The 18,912-nt window shown below is 40.8% G+C and overlaps 1 protein-coding gene across 1 annotated transcript in view; it reads left to right on the plus strand.

Moving 5' to 3' along the window:
* The window catches only part of Dnah5 (dynein axonemal heavy chain 5), a 232,159-nt gene that overhangs the window by 94,455 nt on the left and 118,792 nt on the right, over window positions 1–18,912 (plus strand). The window contains 6 exon segments of the mRNA XM_036206930.1: window positions 2,817–2,995; window positions 3,679–3,866; window positions 4,203–4,397; window positions 14,371–14,505; window positions 16,231–16,338; window positions 18,457–18,610. Of these exon segments, the coding sequence (XP_036062823.1) occupies window positions 2,817–2,995; window positions 3,679–3,866; window positions 4,203–4,397; window positions 14,371–14,505; window positions 16,231–16,338; window positions 18,457–18,610 (959 nt within the window).

Here is an 18,912-nt window from a genome sequence, read left to right on the forward strand (position 1 = left end):
ATTGCTAGTAGTCCAATCTGGGGTTGTCCTTGTGGATTCCTGGGAATTTCCCTAGCACCAGGTTTCTCCTTTACTCATACTTTCCACTCTGTCCCTCCCCTAGCTTGGCCATCCTGTTACCTTGTGTTTTCATCCCCTATCCCCTCCCCTCTAATGACCCACCCCCCATCCCCAATTTACTACATGGAATCTCATCTGTTTCCCCTTCCCAAGGTGGGATCGTCTGGGGTTTTAATGAGATGACATGGAGCTCGCTGTGTAGGCAGTGGTTGTTAAAGACTGCTCAGAAAGGAATGGTGAACTGCAAGTCCGGAATTAGGCCTTCAGCTAGAGGGAAAGAGGGACATGAGTGCAAGTGTCCGTCTGCTTTCTCACCAGGCTTCTTCCTCCTTGGCCAGGATGGTTGCTCACCTGGTTCTCAGAACCTTATTTCTAGTAGAGAACCTGGGAGACCCCAGTCTGTGTACTTGATGATCACTTCCACTTGTAAGCTGGGTAAATTGCCTCTTTTCCTCTGAGTTCTTTCTCAGGTCTCTCTGAACACTTTATATTCAGCCATAGGAAACGAAGCTGCACTAGCTTATGGACTGTTTTCTCTGGCAACACCAGGTGGTGCTGGGAATCAAGGAATCTATCCGCATACTTTTAGGGTAAATTTTTTCCTTTACAGGCTTTCTTGTATTTGCTCACCAAATCTTTCACGTGTTGTCCTCATATGGTAAGGTGTGGAAGGAATTGCAGATGCTGGAATGTTATTATTTAGCAGTGTGTTGTTTAAAACCAAGGTCATGCATCTTCCTAGCTACTTTTGCAGAGGATGTGGGATCACTTCCTAGTACCCCCATCAAACCTCACAACTATCTGTAGATCCAATACTTCCTTGTGGGCTCTGTGGGTTCCTGCTCATGTATTGGTGAAATTATTAAGGCCGCTCCACGTAGTTAAAAGGGAGGTTTATTTTGTGGGGTACTTACAAATGAGGGGGTAGGTTACAGGGTCTGGCAAGGGTATAGTGCAGTCCGGCCGTGTTCTCTGGAGAACTCTGCTCGGTCTACCTCCAGCGTCCAGAGTCCGGGAACCAAGAGAGTGACCTCTTCCCGATCCTTGGTCTTCTGCTTCGTCCTTTGCCCTGCCTTGTGGGCGTGACCATTACCGAAGCCTCAGTGGGGGTTGGAACTTCCAGGCCAATGCTGGGATGGCTATCCACTACACTCATGAATGGTGCACATAAACTTACACACACGCATACATTCAGACTCCTAAAACATTAAATGAAATTAAATCAAGGGTGTGGAACTATGAGTTCTTAGATTCATCAGACAAGGACTCTATTTAAGTGATTCCCAATCTGACAAATAGAATTTACTTATTTTTCTGTTTCTCTCATGATGTGAATTGAACCCAAAGCCTTAGGCATGTTAGATAGCCACTCTCCCACCTAGCTGCATCCCAAGAGTTTGAGTTTTGGGGAGCCAGAATCTCATTACACAGCTCAAACTAACTTGGAATCCACTATGTAGCCCAGGCTGATCTTGGATTCATCATCTTTCTGCTTCTGGGAGTACAGCTTGTGTTACCATGGCCAGATCATTTATTTTTGTTCTTTCTTATGTATATTTGAGGATTACAACAGAATGTAACAGTAGACAAGGATAGTAAGTAGTTATTACAGTGATGCATGTTAGCATAGCCAGCAGTTCACAGTTACTTACTTTGGAGAGAACAACTAAAATCTATTAATTTTGATGAAGACTCCTAGGACAAGAAAGTTTTATTAACTATAATCCCGTTGCACATCAACTGTCTGCATTTACTGACCTTACAATATAGATATGTTGAATCTGCCCTACGTCTTATTTCCTGTCTCTATTCTGCCTTTGGCCACTATTGGTTTATTCTCTCTGTATTCTGCCTGCTTTCTTCCTAGCATGTGAATGAAATTATGCAGTATTTGTATTTTTGTGTCTGGCTTATTTTTACTTAGTAAAATTTCTTTGGGTCTACTCCTGTATGGCAAATGGTAGGATTTTCTTTTTAAAGACCAAAAAGTATTCCATTGTATAAAACCATATTTTGAAAAGTTCATTCATCCGTTAACTGACAATTGGGTCTTTTTGTGGGTCTCAAAATATCCATTAGCTGACTACTGGGCCTACAGTGAACGTAGCAGGATAGATACCTTCATGAAGGGGTGAATTAGTCTTTTGTGTGTGCACTGAAATGGGAGATTGGTAGGGTGTGTGTTAGTGCTGTTTTCCATTTTTTTGGGGGAAACTTCATTTAGTTTTCAATCGTGACGTCACCAAGCCTCAGCTTCATCAACAGTATGTAATCTCCCCAGCAATGCTTGCCTTTACTCTTTTAGTAACATCCTTCCTTTAGGGAGCCAGGTGATACACAGTGATATGCATTTCCCTCATGATCAGTGAGACTGTCTAAATGTCATTCTTTTGATATGGATAGATTTCTAGGGAAGAGTTGCCAAGTAAATGTTGGCAATGCGCTACACTCTTTTTCCATGCTTATACATTCCCAGTAATTATCATGAACATAAAGCCTGAAAAATGTCAGTAAAGAATTCCAGCTTTTTACAGACTTCCTAAACTTATTTGGACAGAGACTTCCTCCTTCTTTCTCCATAGCACATCTCAACATGCATGAGGGCATTTGTCTTAGGATATAGCTTTGGAAATTAGGTATAGGGAGACTGGCCCTCTTCCTGTGTCTTTTAATCATGCAGAGGCTCATTTCTCTGTGATGACTTGAGTGCCTTTGGCATACTATAGCAAGTTTCTAAAGACAACTTGGCCCCACAGGTGCTATATCACATTGGCTCAAGCTCTCGGAATGAGCATGGGAGGAGCCCCTGCTGGTCCTGCAGGGACAGGCAAGACAGAAACCACCAAGGATATGGGCCGGTGTCTTGGGAAATATGTTGTGGTTTTCAACTGCTCAGACCAGATGGATTTCCGAGGACTTGGGCGGATATTCAAAGGTGAGCCTTGTGTCTTTCACTGACTGAAAAATACCAGGCCAGGTGAAATTTCTTGTTAAGATTTATCTCTCAGGGCTAGAGAGATGGCTCAGTGGTTAAGAGAACTGGCTGCTCTGCTCTTCCAGAGGTCCTGAGTTCAATTCCCAACAACCACATGGCAACTCACAACCATCTGTAATGGAATCTGATGCCTTCTTCTGGTGTGCAGATGTACATGCAGACAAAATACTCATATACCTAAAAGACATAAACAAACCTCAAGATAAGATTTCACTCTCAGGGTGGGTGATGCAGCCCACTGGGAACACAAGCTTAGTGCGTGGGAGACTTGATTGAATCTGCAGCAACAAGAACAGCAAGATTTGTTTACTTTGTTCAAGAACTGGATATATTTTGCTGTTCTTTTTCTAGGTTTTTTTATTTGACAAGCTCAGTCTGAGCAGTGTTAGGTGGATGTAATTTGCCTTTTGTTAGGCACTTGTTGTCAGTACCATGGGTTGGATGTTTACAGACAAGCTGCCAACTTGTTGGCCGTTTTGGGCCTTTCCATGCACTGTTTATTTCCTGACTTCAGTTTTGAATAAACTGATCTCTGGTTCATTTTGGCAGCTGCGTAATATCCGTTCTCTTGGTTTTCAGAAATGATATACTAATTGGATTTTCTGTTTAATTTCCTTTCTAAGGGCTGGCACAGTCTGGGTCCTGGGGTTGCTTTGATGAATTCAACCGTATCGATCTACCAGTTCTCTCTGTAGCAGCCCAGCAAATCTCCATTATCCTCACATGTAAAAAGGAGCGGAAAAGATCTTTCATTTTTACTGATGGAGATAATGTGACCATGAACCCAGAATTTGGACTTTTTCTAACTATGGTGAGGAATTCCTAGGCGAGCCACTGAAACTCAGCCTTCTTGTCACGGTGCCCATACCTCTCCCCAGTCCTGTGTCACCTGTTCTTTAGGAATGAAAATCGAGATTGTAGTTATCATTCCTGTTTGAAAGTCTTTAAGTGCTAAACAAAGATCGTATTAATAACTCATGACTTAGTCTGTCCAGGCAATAGAAGAGTGAGATATGTAAACGAGCTTCCTGATTGACATTCCAGATTTGTGTTGTGTGCATAATGAATCTTTGAATATCATGCCATTGTGTCCTAGTCGTCCCAGGAATTTGTCTGTCACTCATCCTTGGGTTTTGCTTCCATTTAGAACCCTGGCTATGCTGGGCGCCAGGAACTCCCAGAAAACTTGAAGATAAACTTCCGATCTGTGGCCATGATGGTCCCTGACCGTCAGATTATCATAAGGGTGAAGTTAGCCAGCTGTGGCTTCATTGATAATGTAGTTCTGGCCAGGAAATTTTTCACACTCTACCAGCTGTGTGAGGAGCAGCTCTCAAAGCAGGTGTGTTATTCTGAAGTTGTTTATTTTTTTATGTGTTTGGCCATATTTCATCTTTCTGTTCGCTAGAATATTTCCAGTTCTTGAAAAAAATTGTTTGGGAATTTCATATATGTAGATAATGCATTTTAATAAATCCACCCCACATTATGTCACCTCCAATTCTTCCAATGGTTTCATCTGCTCCTGATTTCTAATGGATTCTTCCTCCATGAGAAGACAGTCTTTTATTCTCTCTAACTTCAGTAATTTTAGGCGGCACTGAGTGTGAGGCATTACCACCAGCAGTTTGCTGGCAGCATCTGGTCCCTTGGTTTTCTTCTTCTTTTTCCCCACTTTGGTTGGGACAGGAGGTTCATATTTCTTTTTCTTGTCCTTGTCATCCTTCTTGCCACCCCCAGGACCATGGCCGCCACTCTGACTTTGACCCATCTTTCCCCTGTCGTCCCAGCCGCCACTGCCGGAAGTCTCCAATTCTTTCTTTATACCCTTCACTACTTTTCTCTCCAAATTTCATGTTTTTTTTTTTTTTTTTTAAATCAACTGAGTCCACTTAGTGCTGCCAGTGTGTGCATGGTGTAGGGCTATCTACAGGAACATGGGTAGCCTCTCCAGCTGTATTCCTGTTAAAAACCACCTCACCCACTCTCAGAAGGCACCAATTACCAATAGCTTCTTAGCTTGGACTCAACTCTTAACAAGGTAACTCTGACACCATGTTTAAAATGACAAAGCTGATTGTGTGTGTGTGTGTGTGTGTGTGTGTGTGTGTGTGTGTGTGTGTGCAGGTACATGTGCATTGTGTGTGCACATGCATAGAGACCAAAGATCAGGTCCATGCACTGTTTCTAAGGTACTGTCCACCTCAGCTCTTGACACAGGGTCCTTCACTGGCCTTGAGCTAACTAAGTAAGCTAGGGCCAGTGAGCACTAGGGACCTGTCTGTTTCTGACTTCCCAGTGCTGTGAACTTAAGTACGTGCTACCATGCCTGGCAGCTTTTTTATGCATAGGTTTCCAGACTGATGTCAGATCTTATGGTTTCACAGTAAGCATGTGGCCTACAGAGCTTTCTCCCAAGCCTCAACAAAATTGATATTCTCTAGACTTTTGTTAAGAAGTGCATTTATAGAAATTACTACTTCTAGGATAGAAGTGATGCAGTTACTCTGCAAACTGACTTAAGAGCTATAATATGGATGGTATTGCTGTTAGCAATTTACATATCCTGTATCCGAATCATGGTGTACTAGGTGATGGCATAGTTTTCAGGAACTTATGAATCATTGACTCTTCTTACTCCCAAGCTCACCCATATATTTAACCAAGCTTGACTAATTGCCTTTTCTTATGTAAACCTCTTGATAGTTTCCCATATGTTTGGGATATCAGATAAAGCCCCCATGAGAGTTAATGGCTAGGAGACAAGAGTTAATTATTACATCTGTATTAATTATCTATCACTGAGTAACAATTTTAGCAACAAGCTTAGTGACTTGAAACAATGGACAATATTTCACAATGTCTGAGGCAATGAAGCATCTTAAGTGAGTCCTATGTAAGTTCCAAGACTGCTATGAAGGTGGTGGCCAGAGCTGTGATGTCATCTCACTCTGGGTCGGGCATCAGTTTTCTGAATTATTTTCTTCCTTCTCTTTCCTGAATGTAGAGAACATTCCATGTCATCAGCTCCCATCACTGCATCTGTGTTCCATCTGCCTCACTCTTGTAGTCACATCCACAAAGCCCTCAGGAAACGACAGGAATCCATGCCTACAGAGCAGCCATCCCCTGGCAGATACTCCTTCAGGCCCATGTATTTAACACAATTCCAGTTCTGAAAGGAAGTTTCACTTGGTTAATTTCATCACATTCCCTCACACTTTTATTTCTTTGTTCTCTTTAAGAACTTGAAGTCCTTGAGGGCAGGAACTGACCTTGTATGCTTTCACATACTCCACCCTCAAAGCATAAGCACTGAGCAAGGTGGAGCATCTCCCTGTGGGTTAGCCAGTGACTTTCAATTTTAATTTTGTTTTCATGTAGTTAGGACTTTATTATAGTAGAACACATAACTTACTGTACCAGCCACTTCAAGTATACAGTTCAGTGGTGTTAAATGTGTTTACAATAAATAGATCTACTGATAATTTTCATAATTTCTATTATAACTGAACTCTGCAAATTGACTGCTTCCTTCTCCCCCTTCTATCCCCTAGTAGCCACTACTCTAATTTTTGTGTCTTGGAACTTAATAGATAATTCATGTAAATGAAATCCTACAGTGTTGGTTCTTCTGTGGCTGACATACTTTAGTTAGCATAATATCTTCAAGGTTCATCTGTGAGGTGGTGTGGAGTGCCTTCTTTATGTGTCAAAATAACACTCCAATGTGTGAAAATGCTGTTTCGATTTTCCATTTATCTGCTTCAGGGCAGCTGGGCATTGGGCTGCTCCCTACTTCCCTTTTTTGTGACTAGTCAAATATGAATGTTATACATAGTTGTTCAAACATCATTTTGAGGCTGGGATTGTTGCATCATATGGAAGGTCAACTTCTTACTTTTTTTTTAACCTTTTAAAATTTATTATATTTGTGTTTTAATTTTACACATCAGCCATGGGTCCCGCTGTCCTCCCCCTTCCGGCCCCCATCCCCACCTTCCCCCAGCCCCTCTCCTCCATTCTCATCTCCTCCAGGGCCAAGACTCCCCTGGGGATTCATTTAAACCTGGTAGATTCAGTACAGGCAGGTCCTGTCCCCTCTTCCAGGCTGAGCAAAGTGTCCCTGTGTAAGCCCAAGGTTCCAAACAGCCAGCTCATTCACTAAGGACAGGTCCCGGTCCCACTGTCTGGGTGCCTCCCAAACAGTTCAAGCTATTCAATTGTCTCACTTATCCAGAGGGCCTGCTCCAGCTGGGGGCTCCACAGCCTTTGGTTCATAATTCATGTGCTTCCATTCATTTGACTATTTGTCCCTGTGCTTTTCCAACCTTGGTCTCAATAATTCACACTCTTACAGTCCCTTCTTTTTCTCGACAATTGGACTCCTGGAGCTCCACCTGGGGCCTGGCTGAGGATCTCTGCATCCACTTCCATCAGTTATTGGATGAGAGTTCCAGCACTACTGTTAGGGTGTTTGGTCATCTGATCACCAGACTAGGTCAGATCAGTCTTTCTCTCTACCATTGCCAGCAGTCTAGAGGATGTATCATTGTGGATTTTGGGGGACCTCTCCAGCACTCTGCCTATTCCTGTTCTCATGTGGTCATCATTTATCATGGTCTGTTATTCCTTGTTCTCCCTTTCTGTTCTTGATCCAGCTGGGATCTCCTGCTCCCCTAAGCTTTCTTTCCCTCAAGCCTTGCCCTTCATGACTCCCACTATTGTCCAGGTTGTTCATGTAGATCTCATCCATTTCTCTGTCATTGGGTGGTCCCTGTGTCTTTCCTAGGGTCCTGTTTTCTAGGTAGCCTCCCTGGAATTGTGTAGCAGTCTAGTCATCTTTGTTTTACATCTAGTATCCTACTATGAGTGAGTATATACCATGTTTGTCCTTCTGAGTCTGGGTTACCTCACTCAGGATGATTTTTTCTAGATCCATCCATTTGCCTGCAAACCTCATGATGTCATTGTTTTTCTCGGCTGAGTAGTACTCCATTGTGTATATGTACCATATTTTCTTTATCCATTCTTCAGTTGAAGGGCATCTAGGCTGTTTCCAGGTTCTGGCTATTACAAACAATGCTGATATGAACATAGCTGAGCAAATGCCCTTGTGGTATGATTGAGCATTCCTTGGGTATATGCCTAAGAGTACTACAGCTGGGTCTTGGGGGAGATGGGTTCCCAATTTTCTAAGGAAGCACCATATTGATTTCCAAAGTGGCTGTACAAGCTTGCATTCCCACCAGCAGTGGAGGAGAGTTCTCCTTGCTCCACATCCTCTCCACCATAAGCTGTCTTCTGTGTTTTTGATCTTAGCCATTCTGACAGGTGTAAGGTGGTATCTCAGAGTCGTTTTGATTTGCATTTCCTGGATAATTAGTGATGTTGAGCAATTCCTTAAATGTCTTTCAGCCATTTGAACTTCCTCTGCTGAGAATTCTCTGTTTATTTCTACAGCCCATTTCTTAATTGGACTGTTGGGCATTTTGATGTCTAATTTCTTGAGTTCTTTATATATTCTGGATATCAGCCCTCTGTCAGATGTGGGGTTGGTGAAGACCTTTTCCCATTCTGTAGGCTGTCACTTTGTCTTGTTGACTGTGTCGTTTGCTCTACAAAAGCTTCTCAGTTTCAACAGGTCCCATTGATTGATTGTTTCTCTCAGTGTACGTGCTACTGTTGTTATATTTAAACAGTGATCTCTGGTGCCAATGCGTTCAAGACTACTTCGTACTTTCTCTTCTATCAGGTTCAGAGTAACTGGATTTATGTTGAAGTCTTTGATCCACTTGGACTCAAGTTTTGTGCATGGTGACAGATATGGATCTATTTGCAGCCTTCTACACATTGGCATCCAGTTATGCCAGCACCATTTGTTGAAGATGCTTTCTTTTTTCCATTGTACATTTTTGGCTTCTTTGTCAAAAAATTATATGTTCATAGGTGTGTGGGTTAATGTCAGGGTCTTCAATTCGATTCCATTGGTCCACATGTTGGTTTTTATGCCAGTACCAAGCTGTTTTTATTATGGTAGCTCTATAGTAGAGCTTGAGGTCGGGGATCATAATGCCTCCAGAGGTTGTTTTATTGTACAGGATTCTTTTGGCTATCCTAGTTTTTTTGTTTTTCCATAGGAAGTTGAGTATTATTCTTTCCAGATCTGTGAAGAATTGTGTTGGTAATTTGATGGGAACTGCATTGAATCTGTAGATTGCTTTTGGTAAGATCGCCATTTTTATTATGTTAATCCTGCCTATCCATGAGCATGGGAGATCTTTCCATTTTCTGACATCTTCTTCAATTTCTTTTGTCAGGGACTTAAAGTTCTTGTCATATAGGTCATTCACATGCTTAGTTAGAGTAACCCCAAGGTATTTTATACCATTTGTGGCTATTGTAAAGGGTGATGTATCTCTGATTTCCTTCTCAGCCTGCTTGTCTATTGTATATAGGAGGGCTACTGATTTTTTTGAGTTGATCTTGTATCCTGCTATGTTGCTGAAGATGTTTATAAGCTGTATAAGTTCCTTGGTTGAATTTTTTGGGGTCACTCATTTATACTATCATGTCATCTGCAAATAGGGAAAGTTTGACTTCTTCCTTTCCAATTTGTATCCCCTTAATCTCCTTATGTTGTGTTATAGCTCTGGCTAGATCTTCAAGTACTATATTGAATAAGTATGGGGAGAGGGGACAGCCTTGCCTTGTTCCTGAGTTTAGTGGTATTGCTTTGAGTTTCTCTCCATTTAATTTGATGTTGGCTGTTGGCTTGCTGTAGATTGCCTTTATTATGTTTAGGTATGTTCCCTGTGTTCCTGATTGCTCCAAGACCTTTATCATGAAGGGGTGTTGGATTTTTGTCAAATGCCTTTTCTGCACCTAGTGAGATGATCATGTGGTTTTTTTTTTTCTTTGAGTTTGTTTATATGGTGTATTACATTGATGGAATTTCGTATGTTGAACCACCCTTGCATCCCTGGGATGAAGCCTACTTGATCATGGTGGATAATAGTTTTGATGTGTTCTTGGAATCTGTTTGCCAGTATTTTTGCATCAATGTTCATGAGGGGGATTGGTCTGTAGTTCTCTTTCTTTGTTGCATCTTTGTTTGGTTTAGGAATCAGGGTAATTGTAGCCTCATTGAAGGAGTTTGGTTATATACCTTCTGCTCCTATTGTGTGGAACCATTTAAAGAGTATTGGTATTATGTCTTCTTTGAAGATCTGGTAGAATTCTGCAGTGAAACCATCTGGTCCTGGGCTTTTTTTGGTTGGGAGACTTTTAATTACTGATTTTATTTCCTTAGGGGTTATTGGACTATTTAGATGGTTTATCTGGTCTTGATTTAACTTAGGTATGTGGTACCTATCCAGAAAATTACCCATTTCTTTTAGATTTTCCAGTTTTGTGGAGTAGAGGTTTTTGAAGTATGACCTGATGATTCTCTGGATTTCCTCATTGTCTGTTGTTATGTCCCCCTCTTCATTTCTGATTTTGTTAATTTGGATGCTCTCTCTCTGTCTTTTGGTTAGTTTCGATAAGGGCTTGTCTATCTTGTTGATCTTCTCAAAGAACCAACTCTTTGTTTCATTAATCCTTTGTATTGTTCTCATTATTTCTATTTTATTGATTTCAGCTCTCAATTTGATAATTTCCTGGCATCTGTTCCTCCTGGGAGACTTTGCTTCTTCTTGTTCAAGAGCTTTCAGGTGTGCTGTCAAGTCACTAGGGTGAGATTTCTCCAACTTCTTTATGTGGGCATTTGGTGCTATGAATTTCCCTCTTAGCACTGCTTTCATAGTGTCCCATAAGTTTGGGTATGTGGTGTATTCATTTTCATTGATCTTTAGGAAGTCTTAATTTCTTTCTTATCTCTTCCTTAACCCCTTGGTGATTCAGTTGAGCATTATTCAGTTTCAATGAGATTGTAGGATTTCTGTAGTTTTTTTGTTGTTGTTGAAATCTAACTTTAAACCATGGTGGTCCAATAGAACACAGGAGGTTATTCTAATTGTTTTGTATTTGTTGAGATTTGCTTTGTCGCCAAGTATGTGGTCGATTTTAGAGAAGGTTCCATGTGGTGCTGAGAAGAAGGTATATTCTTTTTTGTTTGGGTGGAATGTTCTGTAGATATCAATTAAGTCCATTTGAGCCATAACATCAGTTAAGTCCTTTATTTTTATTTGGCTGATCTGTCCAGAGGTGAAAGTGGGCTGTTGAAGTCTCCCACTATTAATGTGTGGGGTTTTATATGTGATTTAAGCTTTAGTAATGTTTCTTTTACATATGTGGGTGCCCTTGTGTTTAGGGCATAAATGTTCAGAATTGAGACTTCATCTTGGTGGATCTTTCCTGTTATGAGTATGTAATGACCTTCATCATCTCTTTTGATTGATTTTAGTTTGAAGTCTATTTTGCTGGATATTAGGATGGCTACACTAGCTTGTTTCTTAAGACCATTTGATTGGAAAGTCTTTTCTCAGCCTTTTATTCTTAGGAGGTGTCTATCTTTGAATTTGAGGTGTGTTTCTTGTATGCAGCAGAAAGAGGGGTTCTGTTTTTGTATCCATTCTGTTAGTCTGTGTCTTTTTATAGGTGAATTAAGTCCATTGATATTAATGATAATAATGACCAGTGACTGTTCGTTCCTGTTATTATTTTTATTTTTTGGTGGTAGTGTGTGTGTACTTCTCTTCTTTGGGGTTTACTGCTGTGGTGTTATCTATTGCCTGTGTTTTCATGGGTGTATCTGCCTTCCTTAGGTTGGAATTTTCCTTCTCGTGCTTTCTGTAGGGCTGGGTTTGTGGATAAGTATTGTTTAAATCTGGTTTTGTCTTGGAATGTCTTGTTAACTCCATCTATGATGATTGAAAGTTTTGCTGGGTCTATTAGTCTAGGCTGGCATCCATGGTCTTTTAGTGTCTGCATTATATCTGTCCAGGTCCTTCTGGCTTTCAAAGTCTCCATTGAGAAATCGGGTGTTATTCTGATGGGTTTGCCTTTATAAGTCACTTGGCCTTTTTCCTTTGCTGCCCTTAATATTCTTTCTTAATTCTGTATGTTTAGTTGTTTAATTATTATGTGGCTATGGGACTTTTTTTGGGGGGGTCTAGTCTGTTTGGTGTTCTATAGGCTTCTTGTATCTTCATAGGTATTTCCTTCTTTAAGTTTGGAAAGTTTTCTTCTATGATCTTGTTAAATATATTTTCTGTGCCTTTGAGTTGGTATTCTTTTCCTTCCTCTATCCCTATTATTTGTAGGTTTGGTCCTTTCATGGTGTCCCAAATTTCTTGGACATTTTGGGTCATGACTTTATTGGTTTTAGTGTTTTCTTTGACTTATGAATCTATTTCTTCTAACGTATCTTCAACACCAGAGATCCTCTCTTCTATCCCTTGCATTCTGTTGGTTATACTTGCCTCTGAAGTTCCTGTTTGTTTACTCGGATTTTCTATTTCCAGCATTCCTTCTGCTAGTGTCTTCTTCATTTTTTCTATTTCCCTCTTCAGGTCTTGGACTGTTTCCCTTGTCTGTTTTGTTGCCTTTTAATGATTTTCTTTCAGGGACTTATTGTTTTCTTCTGCTTTAATTGTCCTTTCCTCTAGTTTTTTATAGCATTCTTACCATTTTTTGTTTGTCTGTTCCTCCTCTTTATTTTTGATTTCTTCTGTATAAGGCTCTAGCCTCTTCATGATGTTGCTTATAAGGTTGTTTTCTTCTGCTTCTTCCATTCTATGATGTTCAGGTGTAGCTGTTGGAGAAGGGCTAGGTTCTGGTGATACTGTATTGCTCTTTATTCTGTTGTATGTACTTCTGCCTTGATGTCTGCCCATCTCCTTGTGGATTCATTCTTAGTCTTATCAGTGTACTTGGTCCAGGGAGAGTTGACAGATTTAGGGAGCCTCTCTCTGGTCCAGATGGAAGCTCTGGTCCAGATGAGAGCTCTGGTCCAGATGAGAGTGCTGGCCGGATAGGAGCTGGGGGGCTGAACTCCGAGTCTCAGGAAGTCCCTGGGGGTCTCCTTATCTAGTCCAGATGGGAGCTCCTCTTGTCCAGAAGGGAGTTCCAGGGCAGGATGGAATGCTGGGGGCTGGTTTCTAAGTCTCCAGAAGTGGCTGCAGTCTCTGGCAGATGGATGTAGGGGCAGGGCATGGAGATTATAGGGTTCACTGGAGGGTCTTGGAGAGGGGGAATGTTCCCTGTGGGGATGGGGTTGATTCTGCCCTATGGCAAGAACCTGGGGTCCAGTTGGGCAAGTCTTCCCTGGAGTGGCTGGTGCCCAGGGCTGGGACCCAGGTGAGGTCCTCTCTGGGTGTGACCCCAGGCACTCATCTCTGGTCCAGGTGGGAGTTCCAGGGCAGGATGGAAGCTGGGGGCTGGTCTCTGAATCTCCAACTTCTTACATTTTGAAGACAATGTCTCACTATGTGACTCAGCATGTGCTGGAACTTGCCATTTAGCCTTAGAGTTGAAATCCTCCTGCTGCAGTCTCCAGGTGCTGCGATCATAGGCTTCTGCCTGTGCACCTGGCCTGGTTACTCCATTTTTAATTTTTAGAACTGCCAGTTATAATTCCACAGTGGTTGGGTAATGGCATTTTAATTATTCACCTCATATATGCTAACATTTGGAATGTAGAACTTTCATAATTACTATACTAAGCACAAAGCTGGGGCATGGCTCCAGATTTAGCAGGACTCTTCCTCCAAGTGATCCTGGAATGTGCCTTCTTTTCCTCATGTTTAATAGCCCTTTATTATTAGCAAAAGTTGAAGAGTGTAGTGTCTGCGTTTAGTTCTGGCCCTGAATTTTAGCTATAGAGACACAAATACATTTTCATGTGTATGAATGTTTGAGAGGAAGGCAAAAGGACGTCACATTCTGAGAGAAAATATCTACTTTTCCCCTGTCTAGATACATCTTAGTCTTCAACTAAGGACTTAAGCTAATGATGGTAGAAGGAAAGACTCTCAGATAGTCTTCAGTTTTTCCAAAAACATATAAATATAGAGATTTTTTTTTCTACTTAAAAAAATCATTTATTTTACATCCTGGCCACAGTTTCTTCTCCCTTCTCTCCTCCCAGCCCCCCCCCCCAACCTCCCTCTGTTTCCACCTCCAATCTACTCCTACTCCATTTCTGTTTAAGAGAGGGCAGGCCTCCTGTGAGTATCAACAAAATATGGTATTTTTCTTCATTAAGGGACTCAGCATTAATTTATTATCATGAATGTGTGTTCCACCAAATTCATAGTGTTTACATGAGTAGGATAGTATTGGAAATAAGCCCAGCACTTCCTTTTTTTCAGGTCCACTATGACTTTGGTCTGCGTAACATTTTGTCAGTTTTGCGCACCCTGGGGGCAGCAAAAAGAGCCAGTCCCACCGATACGGAATCTACCATTGTAATGCGCGTGCTGCGTGACATGAATCTTTCCAAACTGGTGAGACTCACACGTGGAAGTATTCCACTTGTTTAAGTATGAGTTTAATGAACCAGACCTAGCAATATTTATTTAAATTGATTTGAATGCCTAATTCTCAGATCAAGTGCTCAAGATCAGAGTTTATATTGTACATTTTCAGAAGTTCCTTTTCAAATGGCTTACACCTAGTCAGAAATATGTCTATTTCAGTAGAATTGAATTGATTAAAAAACAATCCACAGGGATAGAGAGATGGCTCAGCAGTCAAGAGCACCTAAGAACACTGGCTGCTCTTCAAGAAGACCCAGGTTTGATTCCCAGCACTTACATGGTGGATGCCTCCTCAGGCATGAGGCACACACATATAAACAGACAAAACATTTCCATGAAATATAATAAGAAATTATTTTAAAAACCCTGTAGTAGGAATCTTAACTGGCCTTATTAATAAGAACAAACCTGAGCCCAGTTATTGGGGTGAATGCTGGAAGATCAGAGAAACAGAATAAGCCACAGCTACTTCACCTTGCTAGTTCCTCAGGTGATCCTGTTTCTTCAGGCTAGAAGCCTCTGAGTCCTCATCCAGAATGGATCTCAGCTGAACTGCTGCTCCAACGCCTAAAAACTTAACCAGCCAAATGCTTCTAGCCAAAAGCTTCTAGTTTCTGGTCTTCACGCCTTACATATCTTTCTACTTTCTGCCATCACCCCCTGGGATTAAAGGCTAGATTTCTGGGATGAAAGGTGTGTGTCACCAAGCCTGGCTGTTTCTAATGTGGCCTTGAACTCAGAGATCCAGAGGTATTTCTGTCTCTGGAATGCTAAGATTAAAAGCATGTGCTACCACTGCCTATCCTCATGTTTAATATTGTGGCTGTCTTGTTCTCTGACCCCAGAGAAGTTTATTAGCCTGAACAATATTTTTGGGAACACAATACCACAAAACCCATCCATTAAAGACACAAATAGTTTAAATCATTTCTGTGTGGTGGATAAAACAAACAAACAGACAAATAAACAAAACCAACCAAACCAAACCAAACCAAAACAACAAAAAACTTGCTTTTTAAAAATCTTTGAGCCTGGTAAGGAGTTGTATTAAATTTTACAAGGATGTAATAATTTTTCATTTTTTTTTCTTTTTTTTTCTTCTTTTTCTTTTTAGTTTTTCAAGACAGGGTTTCTCTGTGTAGTTTTGGTGCCTGTCCTAGATCTCGCTCTGTAGACCAGGCTGGCCTCAAACTCACTGAGATCCACCTCTGCCTCCCTAGTGCTGGGATTAAAGACATGTGCCATGGCTACCCAGCTAATTTCTCATTCTTATAGTAACTACTGATAATCAACGCCTAGTGTCAATGACTATGGAATGACAAAATGCTGTTTTTGTTTCAAAAAGAAGTATGAACCAGATTCCAATTCACAAATTTACAAATATATTTCATTAAGATAATCTCTTTAGCCTAAATTAGGAATTGCAGACTACTGTCTTCTGAATGGGGGATTTAATGGAACATTTGTAATGTAGGGAGGATTTTCTTTCCTTCTGTTTAATTCTTTCTTTTCTCTTCTCATTTTAACATTTTAATTCTGGGAAACATGAGGAGCATATTACTCAAATTTGATCGAGGTTATATTTCATCTACTAGTGGTCCCATTGGCCTGTGTTGAGTGTTTTCAAACTTTCTGTATATTCTGTGTCTATGCTAAAATAGTTGGTCTTATTTTTGAATTTGTTCTTTATAGATCGATGAAGATGAACCCCTGTTTTTGAGTTTGATTGAAGATCTATTCCCAAATATTCTTTTGGACAAAGCAGGCTACCCTGAGCTGGAGACAGCAATCAGTAAACAGGTGATGCATTGCATGGTGAATCAAGTGCTGGGTCTGATTTCTCTGAGTTTGGTGGGAATCAAGGGGCACGTCCTCACCCTCACCTATGGCCCCCAGAGTGACACTGAGGCTGCAGCTTTTTTAAAGAAGTAACTGCAGGCCATTGATGAAACTCCCCCGACAGCCACATGTCCAGTGAGTCACATCCAAATGACCTCTGCATTAGTGGGAATCTGGCATTCCACCAGATTCAGAAATAAAATGTCACAGTTGCCAGGGTCTGTGGGGACTTGAATGGCTTCCTGCTCAACCTCTGCTTGGCTCTGGTGTCTGTAACAGTGGTCTCCAGACTTCTGTTTCTGTGTTCTGCTTGCAGTGATGTCATGTGACTTCTCCACATTCATTCTTTTCTTCTGGACACTTAGGTAGTCTTTCATAGTCTCTGTGGTGGAGGGATCCATTGTAATGTGCTTAGTCAAGTGTCTGGATTTATGGATACTTGCTACTGTCTAATTGACCAGAGTGTTTCTATGAGAGGAAATGAGCTGTGTAAGCCTTGCCGCTTAGTTTGCCTTCCATGAAGAAGAGTTTTGGGGAAAAAAATACTGTTTTATTCCCACGGCCATTAGTTTTTAACATAAAATTGATTTTCTTAAAAATATTTGCAATACAATTCAAATGCGGTAGTACTTCCTGTATATTTCTGCTTTAGAATTAGTACTCTGAAGTCTGCATTTCCTGATCAATAATAGTAATAACTCATTCTGCAAAAATATTTCCTCATCATTTGGCTAAATTAATTACAGCCCTTTCTGAAAGGTTAAGTAATTTATAAGATGACTTATGTTAGTTGCTGGTAAGGAATGAACTTTCCCAAGAGTGTATATTATGTAAAGATACATGATCATTATCCAAAATGATTTTTGTGTTTTTAATATTTTATTACTTAAATTTATTGTTTGATAATGATGCATTCTTATCACCCTCATCTATACTTTCTTTTATATACTTCCCACCCCTATCCACCTTCATCTTTACTATAAATCCCCTTTCCGGATTCATGTCCTTTTGTTTGGTTTTGCAACTTCCTGAGTTTAATCAGGGCTGACCACGTGACCATGGGTGTGGAACTGTACATATCACGTCCTCTCTATAGCTCAGTGAGCATTGTGGAAGAGGGTGCAGAAAGAACGCATGAACTGAAAGACAGAAGAGGTGCAGAATATCATCTTCTGGGCTCAACAAAGCCTCTGTGTTCATGAACTCAAAATTATTCTAGTTAAAATAAAATCATGATTTACAGCAAGTTAAAGCATGATATTGTTATTTTATAGATAGATCATAGACCTGGATATTTTGGGCTCAGATTCCAACTTCATGGCTACAAGTTGTATCTCATGGAACACTGATCTTTCTCGGCTTCAGTTTTCTGCCTTATTGAGGAGCTCTTACCATCTTGTTTTGCGGGTTACTCTTAGAACAGTGTCTGGAAACTCCTCACTCCATGCTTTTAGTAGGTAGAAGCCATGAATGCGCAGTGTGCTGGCTAGTATTGAGATGACTTGGAATTTACAAGGACTTTCAATCAGTCTGACCTACTAAACATTTTTCTGGTTATAAATATCATTGTTTAAATCAAGTGTTCCAGATACATTTGGCTATTTAGTTCTCTCTTCTTAAGTTTCTCCTCAGACTTAATATTTAATAAAATATTAGTACTGATGAGTCAGTTCCTGAAGAGAAATGTAGCTGTTTCTTTCCTGCTTGGGATGATTATTTGATTGTTATGTTGGTCTACTCATTGTCTGTGTTTGCATGCATTAGTTCTGTGTGATAGTTTTTTTTTTTTTTTGTTTTTTGTTTTTTAAGTTGTGGTTAAGTCCACACCATAAAGTTTATGAATCTGAATGCTATGAAGGAGGCAGTCTGACTGCGGTGAGTGTCCTCACACTCCTGGGTGTCTATTATATTGTCACCCCTATTATTCACCCTCAGGTCGTTTTCTTTCTTTGCAAACAGAAGCTCCACAGCTGTTAATCCACAATGCCCCCCCCCCCCCATTTCTTCTCCACCTTTCATCTTCAGTAAATCTGGATCACGGTGGATGCTATCTAATATGGGGATTTTGTTGTGCTTCAGGTTGAGGAAGCTGGCTTAATTAACCACCCTCCTTGGAAACTGAAAGTCATCCAGCTGTTTGAAACGCAGAGGGTGAGGCACGGAATGATGACCCTGGGACCCAGTGGAGCGGGGAAGACCACATGTATCCACACCCTGATGAAAGCCATGACAGGTATGGAGCAGCAATTTCATTGCCCTGGGGGACACATTTCAACAGTTGTAGCACATTTGAGTGCTCAAGAGAGACATGAAGACAGAGAGGTAAACACATTTTTTTTTAGGAAGGAATGGTAATTTACTACTAATTGGGAACATTTAAGAAATAATATGTTGTGTTCATGCACCACAGAAAGGAAACATTTTAAAGTGGCATTTTCATGGTGCTGTGTGCTTTACATGTTTAATTTCCTCTTCATGTTAAATTCGGGAGGAAACTGTTTTTTAGTACAAAAAAAAAAATCAAGGCTCAGATGC

This window comes from Onychomys torridus, chromosome 15, assembly GCF_903995425.1.
Source record: "Onychomys torridus chromosome 15, mOncTor1.1, whole genome shotgun sequence".
Classification (NCBI taxonomy): Eukaryota; Metazoa; Chordata; class Mammalia; order Rodentia; family Cricetidae; genus Onychomys; species Onychomys torridus.